This window comes from Mustela erminea, chromosome 8 (assembly GCF_009829155.1).
Source record: "Mustela erminea isolate mMusErm1 chromosome 8, mMusErm1.Pri, whole genome shotgun sequence".
NCBI lineage: Eukaryota > Metazoa > Chordata > Mammalia > Carnivora > Mustelidae > Mustela > Mustela erminea.
This window is the reverse complement of record NC_045621.1, coordinates 87,111,029-87,130,457: the sequence shown is the minus strand read 5'-3', so window position 1 is coordinate 87,130,457 and position 19,429 is coordinate 87,111,029. Positions and strand designations below refer to the sequence as shown.

Here is a 19,429-nt window from a genome sequence, read left to right as displayed (position 1 = left end):
AACTATGATCAATACCACTTCCCCAACCACCAACAAATTCCAAAGTGAAATGCATTTCCAGAAAACTTAGAACAACAATATTTACAAATATGACCTGAGTAGCAATGGGGTTTAAACATAAGAAGATACTGTAGTAATTAGTCATAATTTTAGAACAACGCAGATACAAAAAAAAAAAAAAGAGCTTTATGTAATTCTAGAGACTTGTTTGTCAGCACAGTTCAGTGTGCATCTCAGTCACTGGGGTGAAGGGCAAACATGTAGTTTCTCAGACTCCTTTCTGGTGTTGTTGGACGGGAGTCTTTGGAATGTGTAGTAATGTAGTAAACTCTGCGTGTTTATGAAGCTTCTCTTATTGATGCTTGAGAATCACGGCTCGATAGCTTTCTTACTCCTCACTAGAAAGCCATTTGTTCCTTTACAGCTGAAGTTATTTCTGACCCTAACTCCTGGGATAAATCTTAGCTTAATGCAGGTAGTCTTTAGCTAATTCCAGTGGAAAGGAGTTCAATGTTAAATTTATAACAAGCGATCATGGCATCGGTCTGCAGTTGGAATGTATTCGTGGGGTGTGTTTCCCCTTATTTACCAGTCCCAGTCCTTCAGCAAGTCATGCCCTTCCTCATTAGACATTTGTTTCGTCTTCAACCACAACTTCTTCTGCTGGTAACCCGGTCATTCATGGCCTCATCCTCTTGGTAGGGTTTTTCCTTTATATTAAAGAATATCTCTACTGCCAGTCTTCCTTCTGCTGAATTGAGATAGGTCTGAACAAATATCCAGTAATCAGCCCTCTGACACTTGACAACAAACCTCCTAGTTGATAACAGTCTGCAAATCTGAACTTCTGAGTCCTGCCCTTCTCAGATTACCAGTGGTTGTTTTCTCCTACCTGTCGAGTAGATCTTTCTATTCAGCATGAACCCCAACTGCCAGTGTTTCTTGATATATGTGATTATTGGACACAACTGCCTCTCTTGTCAACGTTTGTGGATAGGAGAGCTCTCCAGTATCTGATTACTCCTAATGAAGAGCCAGATCTTGGTCCTTTCTCACCTCAATAAACCATGAGAGATGGCTGGTCTTTCCAATTAGAGGAAATCCATGTATCTATATATATTTCATATATGCATATGAAATATTTATGAATTATCTCTATAGAAAGATACCCTATCTTAGAGCAAACACAGGAATTATTTCCACAAGAATCACGTTTCTAAAAATAAAAGTTGAAACAAATCTTTTTAGAGGAAAATATAGGAATAGTCTTTGTGGTCTTGGATCAGGCAAGGATTTCTTAAAAGGACAAAAGAAAATCACTAATCTTAAAAGGAAATAAATGATAAATTAGACAATATTAAAATTAAGAATGTCTATTGATGAAAATATTCTATTAAGAGAGTATAAAGTAACCCAAAAGTGAGAAAACATCATTATTGCCACATATGTATTTAAAAATGGCTTGTATCCAGAATATAAAAATAACTTCTACAAATCAGAAAGGACAAAGAACCTAAAAGAAGAACTAACAAAAGTTTTTTTTTTTTTTTTTTATAAGCACTTCACGGAAGCATATTACATAGCAATCAGCCACACAAATAAATGTTTGAGTGAAATAAACTCATCAATAAAAAATACATACTCTAGGTTTTCCATTTAGATTAACTTTAAAAATAGGAAAAACTAAGAAGACAGAATAATGGTTATTTTTAGTGGGGTGGGTGGAGACTGTGACTGGAAGGTGGCTTCAGGGGTGTCTGGGATGCTAACAAGGTCGAGTTTCTCAGTTTGGGTGTGGTTACACGAGTGTGTTCAGTTTGTGACAATTCGTTGTGCTTTGTACACAAGCATAGGCCTACACACACACACAAACTATTTAAAATGTATTTTATGCATACATTACTGAGCGAGAAACTAATTTTTTAAATGCATTAAAGGAAATTTACTGAAATATTTTATTTTAATGGTGTCATTGTCACAACAGTGGACAATGACATTACTGTCCATTTTCAGACGTGTCCTCTTGGCACTGAAATCCAATCCAATCAATTCAGACTTTGAAGACAGGAGCATTAGGGAAAGACTAATCGGATACAGTAACAAATTTGCTAAATAAAACAAATGTCAGCCATATTTGACTACTGTCAATTACTGACTCCTGTTAATTACTGTCAAACACTAATTATACAATATGCAGCTTCTCCATATTTTAACCTGGGCTGGCCAAGATAGAGCCAGAGGGATCCCGGTGTAATACAATCAGTGCGTGATAGGATTTAATCCGCTTGATGAAAGGGCTTTGCAACTGAGTCACATCCTTTAGGAAGCAAATGCTATGGAACATGAAATTCCAGGAAAGGAGCAATCACAGGTTGAAATGTACTTTTTGCCCTTGGTACTCCTCCAACAAAGATCAGAGAACCGGCCCTGTCCCAGAAAGTATCTGAGACTGCTTGTTTTGTTAGTGTTTCCTCATACTGAGGCTGCTGAGCAACTTGTTCTACAGCCAATGTTTTCTCCTTAAGTGACATTTCATCATCCAGTGCCCTAAGATAGTCACCCTGTTTTCCCTTAATTGATACTTGTACGCAAGAGGCGGAAAATGGCTCAGCATTTCTTGCTAGATTAGGTCAAAACTGACAGAGGAAACAGAGGGAGGATTGCATTACTTATGCCCCTTATGGTTCTCCTGTGTATCAGGAGATTGCCATTTCATAAAATTTCTTATGCTGCCTAAACATAATTACAATAGCACAGGCATTTTATTCCTATTTGCTTTTCAATTTTGTACTACTTACCTGATCACTGGAGGGAAATTCAGAAGCAGTTCTACTAATCTTCACTTCATTTTTCTTCTTTGTCCTCATAATAGAATTGTACCCTTTGATAGCTCTTCCTTAAGTGCTTCATTGTGTCCTTCCTATGAAGTTTCCACCTCTCTCTTCATTTCATTGGTGACCGGAAGCATTAAACATGCACCTGGAGGTTCAAAAGGAGGCTCCTGAAGTTCTGGAGTATTTTTTTTCCCAGATCACTTCTTGGGTGCTCTTATCATAAGATCAGTGTTCACAAATAGATGCTATGCTATTTATCCTGATTGGAAGTTCATTAAGAAGCACCCCATGAGAATGCTACCATTCTGCAGAGGCTGGGGATCCATTTCTCTGGGGGTCTCTTCACCAAATCCTTTGCGAGGTCATTATGCCTGAAACAGATCATCAGACGTTCCCAGGCTCTATAAGACAACAGCCAGATTCTTTACTAGAAATGGCAAGATTCTCCTCATCTAGCCCTAATGACTATCTTTCCCTCACTTTCCCGCCTCCCATTTGCCATCATTTGTTGTGGATGTTTACTCCTGTTTTCCTTAAATCTGGTGATCTCAGCCTGTATTGCCCTTGATATCCCTTCTCTGCCTTTTGGATCTTATTTTTATACAACGTCAAGGTCAAATGTCACCTTCGCCTTAAGATTTTCCTCAGTCCCATCCGCCCTTGCACTCTTATCCAGAATCCATGGTGGGCAAACGTGCTAATATCTGTGCCTGGGATTTTCAATAATTGTTGTAGAAAATGCGGGACCTAAAAAGTCTATTTTTCAGGTAAAGTCTCAATAAATACTTGAAATGTAAATCTATTGCTTTGCTTCCAATAAGACAGAGACTAGAAGGCTAAGGTCCCCAGGGGATGAGAGATGGCAACAAGATACCATGATCTAAAAAAAGATCAAAGTTGCCTGTCATACAATTTTGTCTGGGACTTATTCTACTTAAAAAAATGTATTTTACTTGTCATTTTCACCATTTGAATGCCCACGGGTAATGACAATAACTGTATTAGTTTATCCATGCAGCTGACTTGCCAGACTTTGTCAGTAAATGCAGAATATCACCCTGATTCCCTGATTAAGTTAAGTTAAATAAATGCAAAGCCTTATTACCACATTTCCTATATATAACACCTGCCCAGTCAAAGACAATGTTACCCAATGGGGTGGCTATGGTCACATTCCTTTACTATGATGTTCTTTTCTCATTATATTTGACATTTTTGAAACTGAGTTTTATTGCACTCTCTCCGCGTATGGAAGTGGTCTGGGGAAATTAGACTTAATAGAGATGTAGAAGCCACAGGGAAAAAAGAAAAAGAAAGTGAACTGGAAGGAAACTGAAATTAAAATGTTATTTTAGTAAATGGCTGCTGTGGTGGAGACGACAAACAATTGCGATGCAAGTTAATTACTGACCTGTCAGGAAAGTGTAGCACAAAGGTTGTGCCACACATTACTGGAGCTACCACGGCCACAAGTCATTTCCACAGGGGAACAAACAGACCGTGCTCTACCACAGATCAACATAAAATCTTTCCAGGGGATAGAAATGAATTTCTCACAGAAGTAATATTTGTCTGTGGAGTTTCCTTGAACTCCTTAGCAGACCTGGAGAAATAGCACTTCCCACACATTCTGGGAAAGGAATGGAGTCATACGGCCACAGAGGGCTCCTGTGTGTTGAGGGCACCATAGCTCTTGGTGGTTGGGGTGACCAGATAGCTCACTTGCCACGTGTTGAAAATTGAGGCTACCACCCATGGGATGGGAATTCCCTGGTGGCACACTCGGAGCTTGCTTCTGTGACAGTTCTCACAACATCTTCAGTGGTGATCCACGTCAGGCAAAAGTGTCCTTCTATTTGGAAAAATAATATGAAGCACCTAAAGGAATTTGAAAGTCAAAGAAGACATTCTCTATTGTCAGAATGAATAACTCTGCTAAATTTTAAGATGGTCATTAAACATACTCATTTAATTTATAAGAAAGAAAAAAAAGGCTTATTCTGAAATGAAAAAAAGATATTCTTTATATTTTTAAAAATTCCTTTTATTCTCCAAGGATGGGCCTCAGAAAGCCCGTAAAACATTGCTTTTTTTTTTTCTTTTTTCTTCCTGCCCCAACTTATCATGCAATAACCAGAGTTCATTGGACCTTAGAAACACTGGCCAGAGTGAGTTATAGATATTTTTTTTGAATCAGAAATGGACTTGATCAAAGACATTTTCCAATTGGCCTTGCTAGGCTATGTACACTGGCATTAGGGATTTCCTATATTTGTATTCCATTTATATATTCAGTAAACATTTGCTAAGTCTCTATTGTTTTGTGAGGAAGCACAGGAAGATTTCCAAACACTTAAATTGAAAGATGTACATGATATATACCGAATATAGCTCTATGACGATCATATGATCTCCCCAATCTCTGTCAGACTTCCTTCGGAATTCTTCCTACCTTCTATTTCCATACATGGTTTCCATTTGGCTTGGGGGGGGTCTATGACTAAAGCAAGGACATTTGATGAAGCGGGACATAGGTTCTGTCCTGGAGCTGCTTTGACCGGGCCGTGGCGCTGTGGGGAGGACACTCGGCCTACTCGAGCTTCGCTTTGCTCTGCTCTGCAGCATGGAGAGGGTATCATCGTGTCTTTTCAGTTTCTCCTCACCCAAATAATTCTTCATGAACTTTTATTTTTAATGCTACTGATGGGAAAGAGATGTCAAAAATACACTTTCTAACTCAAAAGGGCAAGCTGCTGAGCCTTGGTGTAATTAACAGAGTGCAACAAATAATTGACAGAGCAGCTATGAAATTTACGATTAGACGAGTTATCACATCCGCTCCTCTCTGGGTATCGGCCGTGGTAGTGGGAGAATCAGACCCAGAATACCACGGAACCTCGTTGGCTGAACGGAGCCAGTTTGCGTGGCTCTTGCAAACTGCATTATCATCACAGTTTCCTGTTTTTAAAGCAGCATTGAAAGTGGAACTAGTGCAATATCAAAAGCTCCTTTCGCTCTTCGCTTGGTACAAATAAAATCAGGAAGTCTAGAGAAATTGTGAAGCCAGTCCTAAGTGATTTACATTTCAATTTCTCACTCAGGGATATTTATTTGGAGAGTTTTGTGAAATCAATGGATATTTTAGACACAGGCAAAACGGACTATTCTTCAATATTTTCATTAGTCATTCACCACAGCTCTCTGTGCCTCCCGCAAGAATGTAAATGCATCAGACAACACTGTTTTCTCTAATAAATTTTGATAATAATGATGATTATGATAATCATAATGAGTAGATGATATGTTATAGGAAGAACAAGGGGAATACTGAATAAGCATCTAGATCACAGGAAACTTAATATAACTTGTAGTTAACAAAATGTTTGATGTCACTAAGTGGGATATAAGTAAGCAGAGACAAATATTATTGATTTTACAATTTGCGCTATGAAAGAGAGAAAGTTGAGGGTCAATGAGGGAAGAAAACCGGGGTGGAACAACAGAATTATTCCAAAGGCCTGTGAATGTTCCTGGAATAATAACACAGAAAAACTCACACACTGCAGGTCTTCCCTGCCTTTCTGACCAGCACCTTGTGAAACTGATGTGTGTGTTCCCGCAAGCACATCCCCTCCCTGATGCTGGGAGCCAAGTCATGCTGGACCCCGGGGTGTGAGGGTTTGCCTCTAGGTTGGGCAGCCTTCATAATGGAGTTTGTTCCCCTAGGGCCTTCTTCCAGAAACACTCAGAAACGAGGCCACCATGGCAGGGCCCTCACATCGCACAACTCCAGGAAACACCATTTACTAGAATGTAATGCCAGTGTCCTGTCCCTGATCACGAATGCTGCCTCCCTTGGAATTCACTTAAGATCAGACGTGGAGTAGACTGACTGTGGCTCTTCTGTTGCAAGATATTTCTCCCATGTAGTCAGAAGAGTTTCCAGAGATTCTGAGATGCAGGTAAATGCCCCCCTGAGAGTTAAGGGGAAGTCTGACCAGTCCTTGATGCCCTTATGGGAATTAGTTTAAGCATTTCCCTCCCATCTACATCTTCGTGATTCACCGAGAGGACAGATGTTTAAAGGACATACGTAAGGAAGAATGGATGGTGGAATTTCAGAAATGCTGACTCTTTGGATGAGATGGGACCTGAGTAGGTGCTGCAGTGGGGGGCTTTGGCAGCCCAAAATGAGAAGGATCATAGAGTGTCTACTGGAGGAACAACACAGTAGTAAGGATACAGGCAAGGAGAAAATGAGTAGTTGAAAGAGGGTGAAGAGATAGGGTTATAAGTGGAATCCAAATGCAACTCAAAAAATTTTGCCTAGAACGGCCTTCTCCACCTTGTATGAGGCTCCTAGCAGGACAGATGGAAAGAAATCATCTCCAAACCCTCAAGTGCAACAGTTTAAAGTTTCACGGCCATTAGTACAGCTGTCATTTCAGCCCCTTCGATTTCCTTCCTCCTCTGTCTTCTCTCCTTCCTCTTGCACATCCCTGGGTTCTGCGGGCAGGGGCCACCCACAGGTCCTGCACCCTCTTTCTAGTGCTCATTTTATCTATACAACACATTTGTGTATTATGCCGAGGAAACCCCTCTTCCTTCATCGCTCCATCAGAGCATCTAGAATACCAGCCCCTTACAGTCCTGGCTGGGTTGGAAGGAAGGGGCTCTCAGTCAGTCCTTCAGCCCCCCAAGAGGCTCGCGAGAGGACAGACTCACTCACGCTGAGGTTAAATGCTGTTTTCTTCATGAAAGCCATCATTTCTCTTTTCCTTGAGCTTTCTTGGTGCTATGTTTTTTCTTGATAGTACATTTCACTCTCCACGTTGTCTCACAGTTCTTTGCATACTTTTGCATTGCTGAGCCCTTTGTCTGAAATGCCTGGCCTGTCCTGACTTAGCATCAGCCCCAACTTTGCAGACTTTCTTTTCACCTCCCAGTTCCACCGGAGTTTGATGCCATTGCTCCTCTCCCCACCTGGACACAACAATATTCTCCTTTAATTATTGCTTTGTTTCTCCATCCTCACCAACCTGTAAGACACCTGACTTAAAAAAAAAAAGAAAAAAGAAAAAAAGAAAATCTCCAGCCTCTGATATAGTACATGCCACTTGGGAGACTCTCCATAAATGTTGAAGGGATCATTTATTTTCTGCTGGTGAAAATCTTTAAGAGGAGGTTTTGTGTCATATCTATTCTTCCCAGAGATTTTGTGTCATAGTGCTCTGAAAAGTTAGAAACTACCAACTTTAGGAAATACGAGAACAATTATGAAATAGTATTGAGTGAATGTCATCGTAGAACACAAAATACGAGGGAAATTGAATAAAGAGAAAAACTAGAGTGTCTTTGAGGTATCAACAAAATGTGAAGATGGAGAAAGGAAGTAATGGCGAGAGGAGAGGCAGTGTGGGGAGAGAAATCACCTTAATATTAGAGTAGGGGAGAAGTCAGCCTAACAAAAATGTCTGTAAAAGGAAGATTCTGGAAGTTTTTCTTCAGCCTATCCCCAAGAAAATAGGTGGGGAAGCCAGATGAGAGGTGTTTTAAGTAATCCGGCCTTTTGACAGTAACTCATCACTAGGCAAATAACGAGTTGATTGTGAAATCATTACAAGAATGCAAATGTTGACTTGACTTTGAAATTTGTGCAAACTCTGAGGAAGCAACATGTTCTATAAATGGCATGTGGCCAGGCTATGTAAATACAGCGGCTTCATGCTCTTGGTCAGAAGATAGTGGCTTTAGCCTAAGTGATTTCCCTCACCAACGTAACAGACACACCATCTTTTTGAGTTTGAAATATCAAGGCTTACATGCACTCAGAAGAGAACCCAGATTTTTCTTTTCTTTTTTTTTTTTTTAAGATTTTATTTACTTATTTGACCCTGAGAGATCCCAAGTAGGCAGAGAGGCAGACAGAGAGAGAGGGGGAAGCAGGCTCCCTGCTGAGCAGAGAGCCAGATGTAGGACTCGACCCTGGGACTCCAGAATCATGACCTGAGCTGAAGGCAGTTGCCTAACGAACTGAGCCACCCAGGTACCCAATTTTTAACTTTTTAAAAATTTAAAGTACAGTTTACACAAAAATGTTTTGTTAGTTTCAGGTGTACATCATAGTGATTTGACAAGATTCTACATTATACTGTGATCACAACAAGTATAACTACCATCTGTCACCAAACATCTTTATTACAATATTATTGGCTATATTTGTTTTCTTGTGCCTTTTATTCCATGACTTATTCATTCCATAACTGGAAGCCTGTACCTTCTTCTCCCATTCGCCCATTTTCCCCATCTCCCCATACTCATTCCCTCTGTTAACCATCAATTTGTTCTAATTATAAGTCTTATTTTGTTTTTTGTTGTTATTTATCCATTTTCTTGTGTTTTGCTTTTTTTACGCATGTTTGAGTAAAAACTTATGGTATTTGTCTTTCTCAATCTGACTTATTCACTTAGCCTAATACCCTCTAGATGTTTCCACGTTGTTGCAAATGTAATGATCTCAGTCTTTTTTCTGGCTGCATCGTATTCCATTGTGTGTGTGTGTGTGTGTGTGTGTGTGTGTGTGTGTGTGTATACACACATCACATTTTCCTTTTCTGTTCATCTATCAGGGGACATTTAGGTTGCTTCTGTATCTTGGCTGTTATAAATAATGCTGCAATAAACATAAGGGGGCATATATCTTTCTGATTTAGTGTTTTTGCTTTCTTTGGATAAATAGCCAGTAGTATAATTATCGGATCATACAGTGTTTCTATTTTCAATTTTTTTGAGGAAATCCCATACTGTTTTCATAGTAATTGTACCAGTATCCACCAACAGTGAATGAGGGTTCCTTTTTGTCTGTATACTCACCAACCCTTACTACTTCTTGTGTTATTGACTTTAGCCATTCTCACAAGTGTGAGGTTATATCTCATTGTGGTTTGGATTTTCATTTCCCTGATGATTAGTGATGTTGAGCTTCTTTTCATGTGTCTGTTGGCCATCTGTATGTCTCGTTTGGAGAAATGTTCATTCAGGTCCTGTGCCCATTTTTTAATTGGATTGTTTGTATTTTTTTTTTTTTTTTGGTGTTAAGTTGTATATGTTCTTTATACATTTTGGATACTAACCCTTTATCAAGTATGTCACTGGCAAATATTATTCTCCCATTCCATAGGTTGCCCTCTAGTTTTGTTGATGGTTTCTTTTGTTGTGCAGAAGCTTTTTATTTTGATGCAGTCCCAATAGTTTATTTTTGCTTTTGTTTCCCTTGCCTAAAGAAAAATATCTAGAAAAATGTTGCTACAGTTAGTATCAGAGAAATTACTACTTGTGTACTCTTCTAGGATTTTTATGGCTTCAGGGCTCACATTTATTTCTTTAACCCATTTTCAGTTTATTTTTGTGTGTGGTGTTAGAAAGTGGGCCAGTTTTATTCTTTTATATGGAGCTGTCCAGTTTTCCCAGCACCTTTTATTGAAGAAACCGCCCTTTTCCCATGTCTATTCTTGCTTCCTTTGTCATAGATTAGTTGACCATATAATCACAGCCTTATTTCTGGGTTTTCTACCCTGTTCTACTGACCTATGTGTCTATTTTTTCCCAGTATCATAGTGTTTTGATTACTACAGCTTTGTAGTACATTCTGAAATCTGGAATTGTAATACCTCCAGCTTTGTTTTTCTTGCTCAAGATTGGTTTGGCTATTCAGAGTATTTTGTGGTTCCGTACAGATTTTAGTATAATTTATTCTGAAAAACTCGTGATTTTAATAGTAGCATCCTCAAAAATATCAAAGATTCATAGATTCACTTTGTTATTGTGTTTACTTTCTGATTGGCTATGAAATTAATAGCTTTAATAATAATAATATACAGAATAAAATCAAAAGATTATTGACCTATACTCGGATATATGGAAAATGCATTTACTTTTTTTTTTTAAAACAGTTATCTGTATAATACTCTACATCTTATTCAAGTTAGAAGTAGAGGTAAGATTCCCTATGTCTATATTAGTAGCCAAATTTGATACATTTTAAAATCCTTCTCATCAAAACAGCTGTCATTATATTCCTATGAAATAGTGGAGATGAGATTTTCTTTTTTTATTTCTTCAGATTTTTGTTTCCAGTCTTGTTGAAATAGCTCTTTTATTCTCTACTACATGAGTTTTTATAATATATCACTCATACAGAAGCATAAAAATGGAAGTATGAACAAAATAAAGAATTAAGAAACTTAAGTCAATTTAATTAATTTAGTTAAGGAATTTTTTTTTTTTTAAGATTTCATTTGTTTGACAGAGAGAGATCACAAGTAGGCAGAGAGGCAAGCAGAGAGCGAGAGAGGAGGAAGCAGGTTCCCTGTCGAGCAGAGAGCCCAATGCGGGGCTCGATCCCAGAACCCTGAGATCATGACCCAAGCTGAAGGCAGAGGCTTAACCCACTGAGCCACCGAGGCGCCCCTAGTTAAGGAATTTTTAAAACAACTTTCCTATAAATGTCTTTATGAGATATAACTGAAGTACAATAGCATAAGTACTTACACAGTTTGATCATTTTTAAATACATGCATACAATTGTTAAAGCATCACCATAGTTGAGCTAACAAACATAACCATCACCTAAAAGTTTTCTCATATTCACCATAATCCATTTTTTCCTTCATGCCATCTTTAGGCAATCACAGACCAACTTTCTATAATTAAATACTGGCTTGCATTTCCTAGAATATTATATAAATGGAATCATAAGTACTCCAAAGGTACTTTCTTTTGGCCTGGCCTCTTTCATTCAGGAATTTGCAATTCATCCCTGTGGTTGCATCCATCAATAGTCTGCTCTTTTTATTGCTGAGGAATATTTCATAGTGTTGATTAACTAGAATGCATCTGTTTGCCAGGAGGGGTCTTTTTTTGGAACAAAATACAGGTCCTCCACTTCTTCTGTCCTTCATTCTTGGGAAAAATATTAGTCTCTCTGAACTTTATTTTTCTCTTCTAGAAAGGTATGAGTTGAATGCCTATCTCATGGGAGTTTTGCAAGAATTGAATCACTGACTGTATTGCCTGGCCAATAGTAAATACTCAAAAAATATTAACTTTGCTAAGTTATCTCTCCATTGCCTTACTGGTATCAATTATGAAGTAACACTTTGTCTCCTATTAAAATGTTTTCATTCTTTTCTGACCATCTTAGTGTTCACTGAGCTTGAACATTACCATGATGCTGGCTAACCCCATTGTCTTCCAACAGCTATAGGGGTACCAGTACAGTTAGCTCCCTAAAATACAATCTTTCCCTTGGATTATCTGGTTTGTGATTGATGACAAGTTTTTCCAGTGTAGACACATGTGCCCAGACCAGCTCTGTAATGTCTGTAGGTGAGACAGGGAGACAACAATTAGGCCAGAAAGGGGTCTGTTTCTAGAAGCTTAGAAGTTGTATTTGCATTGCACATGTTCTCTTTTAAATGACATGATATGCTCCTTGGAGGGGCTTGTGGAGAGGGGCCATTAAAAAGGATTATGGATTTGGGGAAGCAACCAAAGCCCTCCCAGTCCACCCATGGATATTGCCACGGTTTAGTTCTCTTCATTTGCTTTTCCAAATTATTGTTTCCTCACTGCTTTTCCTTTAGCATGTGCCTGCCCTGAATTTTTCTGCCTAAATCAGACTTAAAAGAAACATCAATAAATAGATGGCTTTGATTTTCTCTTTTTTCATAGTCTTCATCAACATTATGTCCAACAAAGCTACTGAATCTAGTTCAGTTGGCTGATGGCAGCAGACAAAGGACCTTAATTTCCCTTCTTGGGTATTGTGAGTGGCGGGTCAGGGCTAGGACTGAACACCACACAAAGAAGGCCAAGCCAAAATATTTCATGGTCAATGGGACCAGCTTAGTGTGCCCTAAAGCCAGGTCTGCTCACTTACATATGACCTTGTCCATGTAGGTTTTTGGTCACTAAAAAAGGCTGCATGGGAGTAGCGTATAGGGGTGGGGTGGGGTGGAATGGGTGGGTAAAAGTTCGGTAACGTTGTGAATGCAAATAGCATGTACCCTGAAGATACTTAGTTGGCGTTTCTACATAAGGAAGAATATCGTGTTGCCATTAGAAATCCCTTAATGGAATTAGGAACCACACAAGCATGGCTGTGCTGGCTATGAACTTGGAAGTCCTCCGGCAGGTATAGTAGTGTCCACATTCAGAGACCCGAGTTGATAAAAACAACTGCAGAGTAATTACCTTCCGCATATTCAGAGGGTGGAGATGGTTTGATTTCTGTACCTTAGTGATGAACAGGAAACTGCACCCCACCAAGTTTTTCTTGGAAAAAATAAATTTAGAATAACACAATGCTTTTATATTTTACCAGGATAACGCTATAATATGCAGAAATCTATGAATTCTGATACCTCTGTGGAAACACTGAATTCCACCCGTCAAGGCACCGGAGCTGTACAAATGAGAATCAAAAGTGCCAACAGCCACCACGACAGGCTGAGCCAAAGTAAATCCATGGTCCTCACTGATGCTGGGAAGGTCATTGAACCCGTAAGTCCAAAACCCCAAAACCCTCGTGTTCTGTGATACAGAATTTTGTTAAAAAAGTAAAAAACAAACAACAAAAAAACTAATTAGCTTTGTTTTATTTGTTTTCCTAATGTGCATGAGAAAACTGTTTTTGTAATGCATTTTATCTTGCCTACTTATAGTCATAATAATATCCCCAGTTGTGAGAGAGGAGCTGGGCTTAATCCAGAGTGATAAAGTGGATTTGGAGCTAGACTGAAGAGCACCTTTGACTCATTTTAAGGGCCTCCACGCTCATGCTTCAGTGTTATAAAAATAATGAGGTTATGCTAGCATGTGGCGTTTGTACTTCCAAATACAGTACATCACTTTGAAAAGCCAGAGGCTAAAATTAGCTAAGAATGAAATGAGGGGGGAATCTTCAAAAAAAAAAAAAAAAAAGTGAAAATCTCTTTCTTAAAATCTCCCAACAATATATAATATTGGAATTACGATTTGATTTGGAATGAGCTTAAATGGTGTGGCGATGGAAGGTTTGGAGAGGAAGCCATTTTGTCTCGATAATGTGTCATTAGGAAGATTTGAAATAAAATAGTTAGAGATGAACTCTACTGCCAATTGTGTCCCTGCCCCTGCACGCATCCTGAGCCACTAAACACACTGATTACGATGAGTCTCCTCTGGTTAATTTTCTTCCATAATGGTGGTAACTTGCAGCTGAGGCCATAGGATGTTACAAAATTATTTATGCAATGTTAGCCACTCTTTTGGACCCCAGATCTATTTTGTTTCTCGCAGTGAGAGCGAGAGCGGGAAATAGGTTAGCTGGGGACAGACTGTGAGTCCCAGTCACTCCGCAGAAACATGTGAGCTATTAATTGAGTGTTCTGTTAATATCGTAGGGGCCTATGAAATATTCAGCTCCCTAACTGAGTTATTAAATGAGATAAACTTGCTGAGTTGCATGTCACCGATTATATTTATTCCCTGTTTTCACTCGAATTTCAAGTGCGAAATTAACCCACCACATCTCAGGAGCTTGAGAAATACATAGTTTTAAGCATGCTTTCTTCAGGTATTATAGACTAATTCAGCACAAGGAAGCCAGTGATTATAGGTCGGGGGTGGGAGCTCCATCCTGAGATAAGGTCCCGAGAGAGATGTGCTTTTCTTTCTTTACTCTCCCGTTTAAAAGTATTGTCTGCTGGGAGGCACAGCACTGCCTGCCTGACTCTGCCTTTAAACCAGCTAAAATGTTCCTCAACTATGAACTTGAGACAGTGGTTAGAGTAAATTATTGGAATCTCTGTAATGTATTATCAGTAAGAACTGTACCTTTGAAAAAGTTTAAAAGTTAAGTATATTTAATGATGCCTAACATATTTTATTGGCTGTGTTTAACAAAAGGCACTATGCCGCAGTTGTTTTTGACAAGCATGAAAACATCACAGCATGAGACTGCAAAAGGAATTATGGAGAGAAATTACAAGTGATCCATCTCTCAATGAATTATCCACCTCAATAGCCCGCAGAACTCAGCTACCAATTAACACCTACTTTATTACATGTTGGGATGTACTTAATAACTTTCATGTGTTTATGCACTATTACCTTGACTGATGCCTCTTGTACAATTAGGCATAATTGGCATATCAATATGCAAAAGTTAAAAGGATTAACCCTCTTAAAACTAATGAGCATTTCTGTATCCAGCTGCTAAATGAGACAAAATTAGCATTTTTCACTTTTGGGCAGGATTTTATCATGCAGTTTCTCATTGTTGATATTACCTTGTTACATAACTTTAGTTTGGGGGGTTATATGCTGGACTGCTAGAGAAGAGTTTTCCAAAGTTAAATTAGCTATAATTATCCCAGCTTTTGTTTCCGCATTCTTAGCCTGGGCAATATGTATTCCTCGATAAGGAACAAAAATAAAAGTTACTTTTGGTTATGTGTACTCAGTGCATAATTATATAAAAGGGGTATTTTAGTGAGGATATGTCATTTCACCGAGAAAACTTGGCTCAGAGCTACTGTACTGAAAGCCTGCCACGGCACTAATTTTCTTTCTGTCTCGGTTCTTTTCATCTCTTTTTTCCATGCACAATTTTCTGACTAGATACTGACAGAATGTAAAGTATTTTGGCATATTTATTCAAACAAGCCTGTTAAAGATATCTGCTCAAGCTAAACTAAGAACTTGATTTTTCAGAAGTTGGAGGTTGGGGTGAGGTCAAGGGGGGAGATCTTGAACTTAGGAGAGGTGGGAGGAAGTGTACTCTAAAATGTGTGCCCGTGTCACACATGGCATGGCTTGTTGTAACAGAGACACTTACATTTAATCTGAACAGAAAAGAAATTAGGACTACTTCAAGACATATACATACATATATGTGTATATCTGTTTTGCGTTCTATTTCATATACATGGAACATATATACTACGTGCCCCCTGGCATAACGGTTATGCAAATCTAATATGGACTTATTGGAGTATATAACGTAAGAATCTGATATTGTATTTGCAACAATTTAACTTGTTACAGAAAACGATAAAAGGTTCTCGGGTCTAATCAATTGTATAATTTTGTCATTAATGCATAAAATCCTCCTTATTATTGCGTTCAATTAAAAATACTGCTAACAGGACTGTGAACTTGGAACACCATATAAAACTTTCCTGGATATGTCAGAAGAGCCTATGTTCTTGGTATCTTAAACGGAGGAGCAGTCTGAAATGCCAGGAGAAACATTTATTCGACTCTGTGCTATGCAAACACAGGTGAATTTACTTATTACTTTGAAGTTTTCATTATCTAAGGGCTGCGTGGAAGCATTTCAGTAAAGCAGGTATTAATTCTCCATTAGTATTTCCCTGGCAGTATGCGCCGTTTTCTTTAAACACCCAATGATCATGTTTATGTAGTTAATAAGGCCACTTTGCTACCTGGCCAACGCTGGAGAGGTGGGAAGCTTGGGCACGGGAGGAAGTGGTTAGCCAAATTGCCTCTCTGTAAGAGAGATCTGGAGACCTCCGCTTGGTGGGAAAGGAACGCTCTTTGGTCTCAGTGATTTGTTGTCTCAACCTGAGCACCGGAGTGAGACCTCTTAAAGGTGGACTGCTTATTTGCCCGAATGTGCGAAACACAGAAGCAGACGGCTTCGTGAGTGTAAATGGGGGGCAAGTGAAGTGTGCCTCTTTAAGGGCTGAAAGGCTAATGTACAATCCAGCAAATAGCTACTGGGGAAGGTTTAATGTGGCTTTGATGCTATTTATAAGAGGGAAGCTCCAGCCTACTAGACAGTTTAGAATAGATATTAATGAAGAGTTTAAATAGCCCAAATCAGGAAAATTGCAGACATAGGATTTGCAGACAGGAGCAGTTTTGGCATTTAATGCTGGTGTCTTAAGCAGCCACATGTATGAATATTCACCGCCTCCTTCTTGTAAACTCCGCAGAAGTGCAATACTTTATTCATGGCCCTCGTGGACAGGGGAATATCTTCTTATTACTGTTAGGATAAGGACTTAGGTTGAGCCATTCCTAAACGCTAACGTACACGACTCCTTCTGCTTCCATTAACAGACTGTTCATGTTCATTTTTCTTTCTTAATATATTATAAAGAAAAAGAGGAAACAATTTTCTTTTGTTTCTTACTTCTGTGATTATAGGATACTTGCCAAAGTTGTGGCTAGCCAAAAAGGCAGACATAAAAATTGCTACTAAAAATATAAGCCTTCTGTTTAGCAGAGTTTTTGAGAAATATTATGAGACTGTAGGACTTGTCCATGTTTACTTCAAATCACGCTTATAGTTAGGTTTGAGGCTTTGTTTGTATAAATTGTCCTGAAGTGGATCCTGATATTTAATTAAAATGACACTAAATCACATTGAATTGATAAGACTTGGCATCTCAAACAAAGGTAATTGCCCGTATTGGTTTTCTGCAAAAATAGCGCTGCTTGGAAAATGTGCAGCCAACACAGACTGTCAACTCCATTTATAGATCAATATGTGAAAACCATTGATCAGGCAGGCGCGTATAACAGTAACACTTTGCATTTATTTGTTGTTTTTATACCACATTAAGGCTTACAGGATTATAGGCTTCCTAAATATTTTGACTTCCTCATAAATATATGATCTGTTGCATGTTAATTAAATGAGAGTCTGCAGCCATTTCTAAAATTGTTTTTAGTTTGATGATTTCCTTTTATTGCTGTGGATCGTATGATCTGAAAATGGATTAGTTTCCTTCTGCATAAAGATTATTAAAGCTTATTTTAATGTGTCCTATTTAGTGTGAGATGTGGCTGCCTTTTTGCTTTGAAAAATATAGATACAGACAATTATTTTCTCTTAGCGAGTGGCTGATCTTTTTTTATTAACTGAGCATTCTCAGCGCTCAGGGTAGAATTATTTCCTGACATATTTTGCACACTCTGTAGATAACGGGTCTTCTTGATTTCTCCTGATAGAATGTTTTTGTTTCTTTCCCCCCTTCTCTTTTTATCTAGCTCTGTTGTACAGGCATCTGATCAAACATTATGTAGAAAATAAACTGATCATCTCAATTAAATTCTAGCCACACACAAATATGATTTGAATTCTATTTTTCTCATTCGAGAACAAGCCTTATGAACTGTTCTTGTACACTGCATTCTGCAGTTAAGTCTTTCTTATCTCATCAATGTAAGGACAGTGTTTTGTTCCTAATCTTTATTGGACTATTGTGGATGACAGTTGTAAGCCATTTTGGTTTATAAGGCAAAGCTAGAAGACAGTGGAGGGAGACTCTCCATAGATCCAAACCTCAGATATGACTACGCAATAATGTGTCTTCCACTGCAATTTTCTTTGCCACTGAGAGGTCAATTTTGTTGAGAAATCTTTTTATATCCTCTATATACATCAGGGGCGCTGCTTTCAAGACAATACTTGTCTTTATATACAATACTAAAGCAGTAATAAAAGAAACCGGATTTCAGAAATAGGAAAAAAGTACTCATGAAATCCAAGGGTTACCTAAGGTGACCAGTGTGCTGGTGACCGACTCAAAAGTTTATTAGCTAGAATTCGGACTTTTACATGATCTGCGCTCGTGGGTGGGGGTGGGGGAAGTTGAGATTTCTTGCCTCGACCTTGCTTTCCCATGGCAGCTCATGCAGTGCAATGTTTACCTGTCATTTACCAGCACACACTGGACTTGCCAAAGGCTCGGAAAGTTTACAATCACAGGGGAGAGTCTGCGCTTCAGAGAATGAGCGGAGGCTCTTGAATTCACGTTTGTGGCTGCGTCGTTTTCATTTTAACTTGAGCATAGCTAAATTTGTTTATAATCTCCTACTGATTGAACATGGCGCTGAATGTACATGAGATACATTTTTTTAAAAGTTAGTCCTCTGATTACTAATTTGAATCCAAAACTCTAACCTTGTTAGCATCTGGACTTATTTCCATAATAACAACCCCTTCAGAACCTACAAAGTAATGAATAATTGACAACAAATGAAATGTTTTGATAGTTGTCGGCACAAAGCATGTTTAATGTTTTGTGTTGCTTCCTAGCTAATTATGTAGATGACACATTTGTCAGACCTTGACTGCCATTAGAAACGTGTTTCCAGAGGGGAGAAAAACAGGCTATTCATAGAGTAATTAACTAGAATGCTCAATGACCTGTGAGAGATTCAAATCGCTGCCAGTTCAGACATTGTTTTGTTACAGAAGCAGAGGGGTAATTAAAATTCCAAATTACAGTCCTATGATGGAGCATTTGTTTGTTGACAGTATACTCTTACTCTAGTTTGTTAATTCTTTTTTAAATTGCTTCTAATCCATTTTATAGCTTTAGGAGTTCCGTCTTTGAATTTACTGACAACTAATATTATGGTAAATTGTACTTCAATGGAGGACTGCGGGGCTTCACAGTTTCAAGGGAGCACAAGGTGGGTGGGACAAAGCAGCTCCTTCCCTGAACGGACATATCAGGTGCTGTCAGCAGGAATGCCATGAACTCGGAACATCTTGTTAAATGCTACGCCTCCAA

General features: G+C 38.6%; 1 protein-coding gene across 2 annotated transcripts in view; it reads left to right on the top strand.

Moving 5' to 3' along the window:
• The window catches only part of ARHGAP15 (Rho GTPase activating protein 15), a 601,111-nt gene that overhangs the window by 15,098 nt on the left and 566,584 nt on the right, over positions 1-19,429 (top strand). Inside the window, exons 1-2 of one of the 2 annotated variants that reach the window (XM_032356221.1) lie at positions 13,307-13,397; positions 16,025-16,159. In XM_032356221.1, coding sequence (XP_032212112.1) covers positions 16,115-16,159 — 45 coding nt within the window. In that variant the 5' untranslated portion in view covers positions 13,307-13,397; positions 16,025-16,114. Of the gene's footprint in view, positions 1-13,218; positions 13,398-16,024; positions 16,160-19,429 lie in introns of those variants that run through there. The other variant, XM_032356220.1, reaches the window with a different exon arrangement.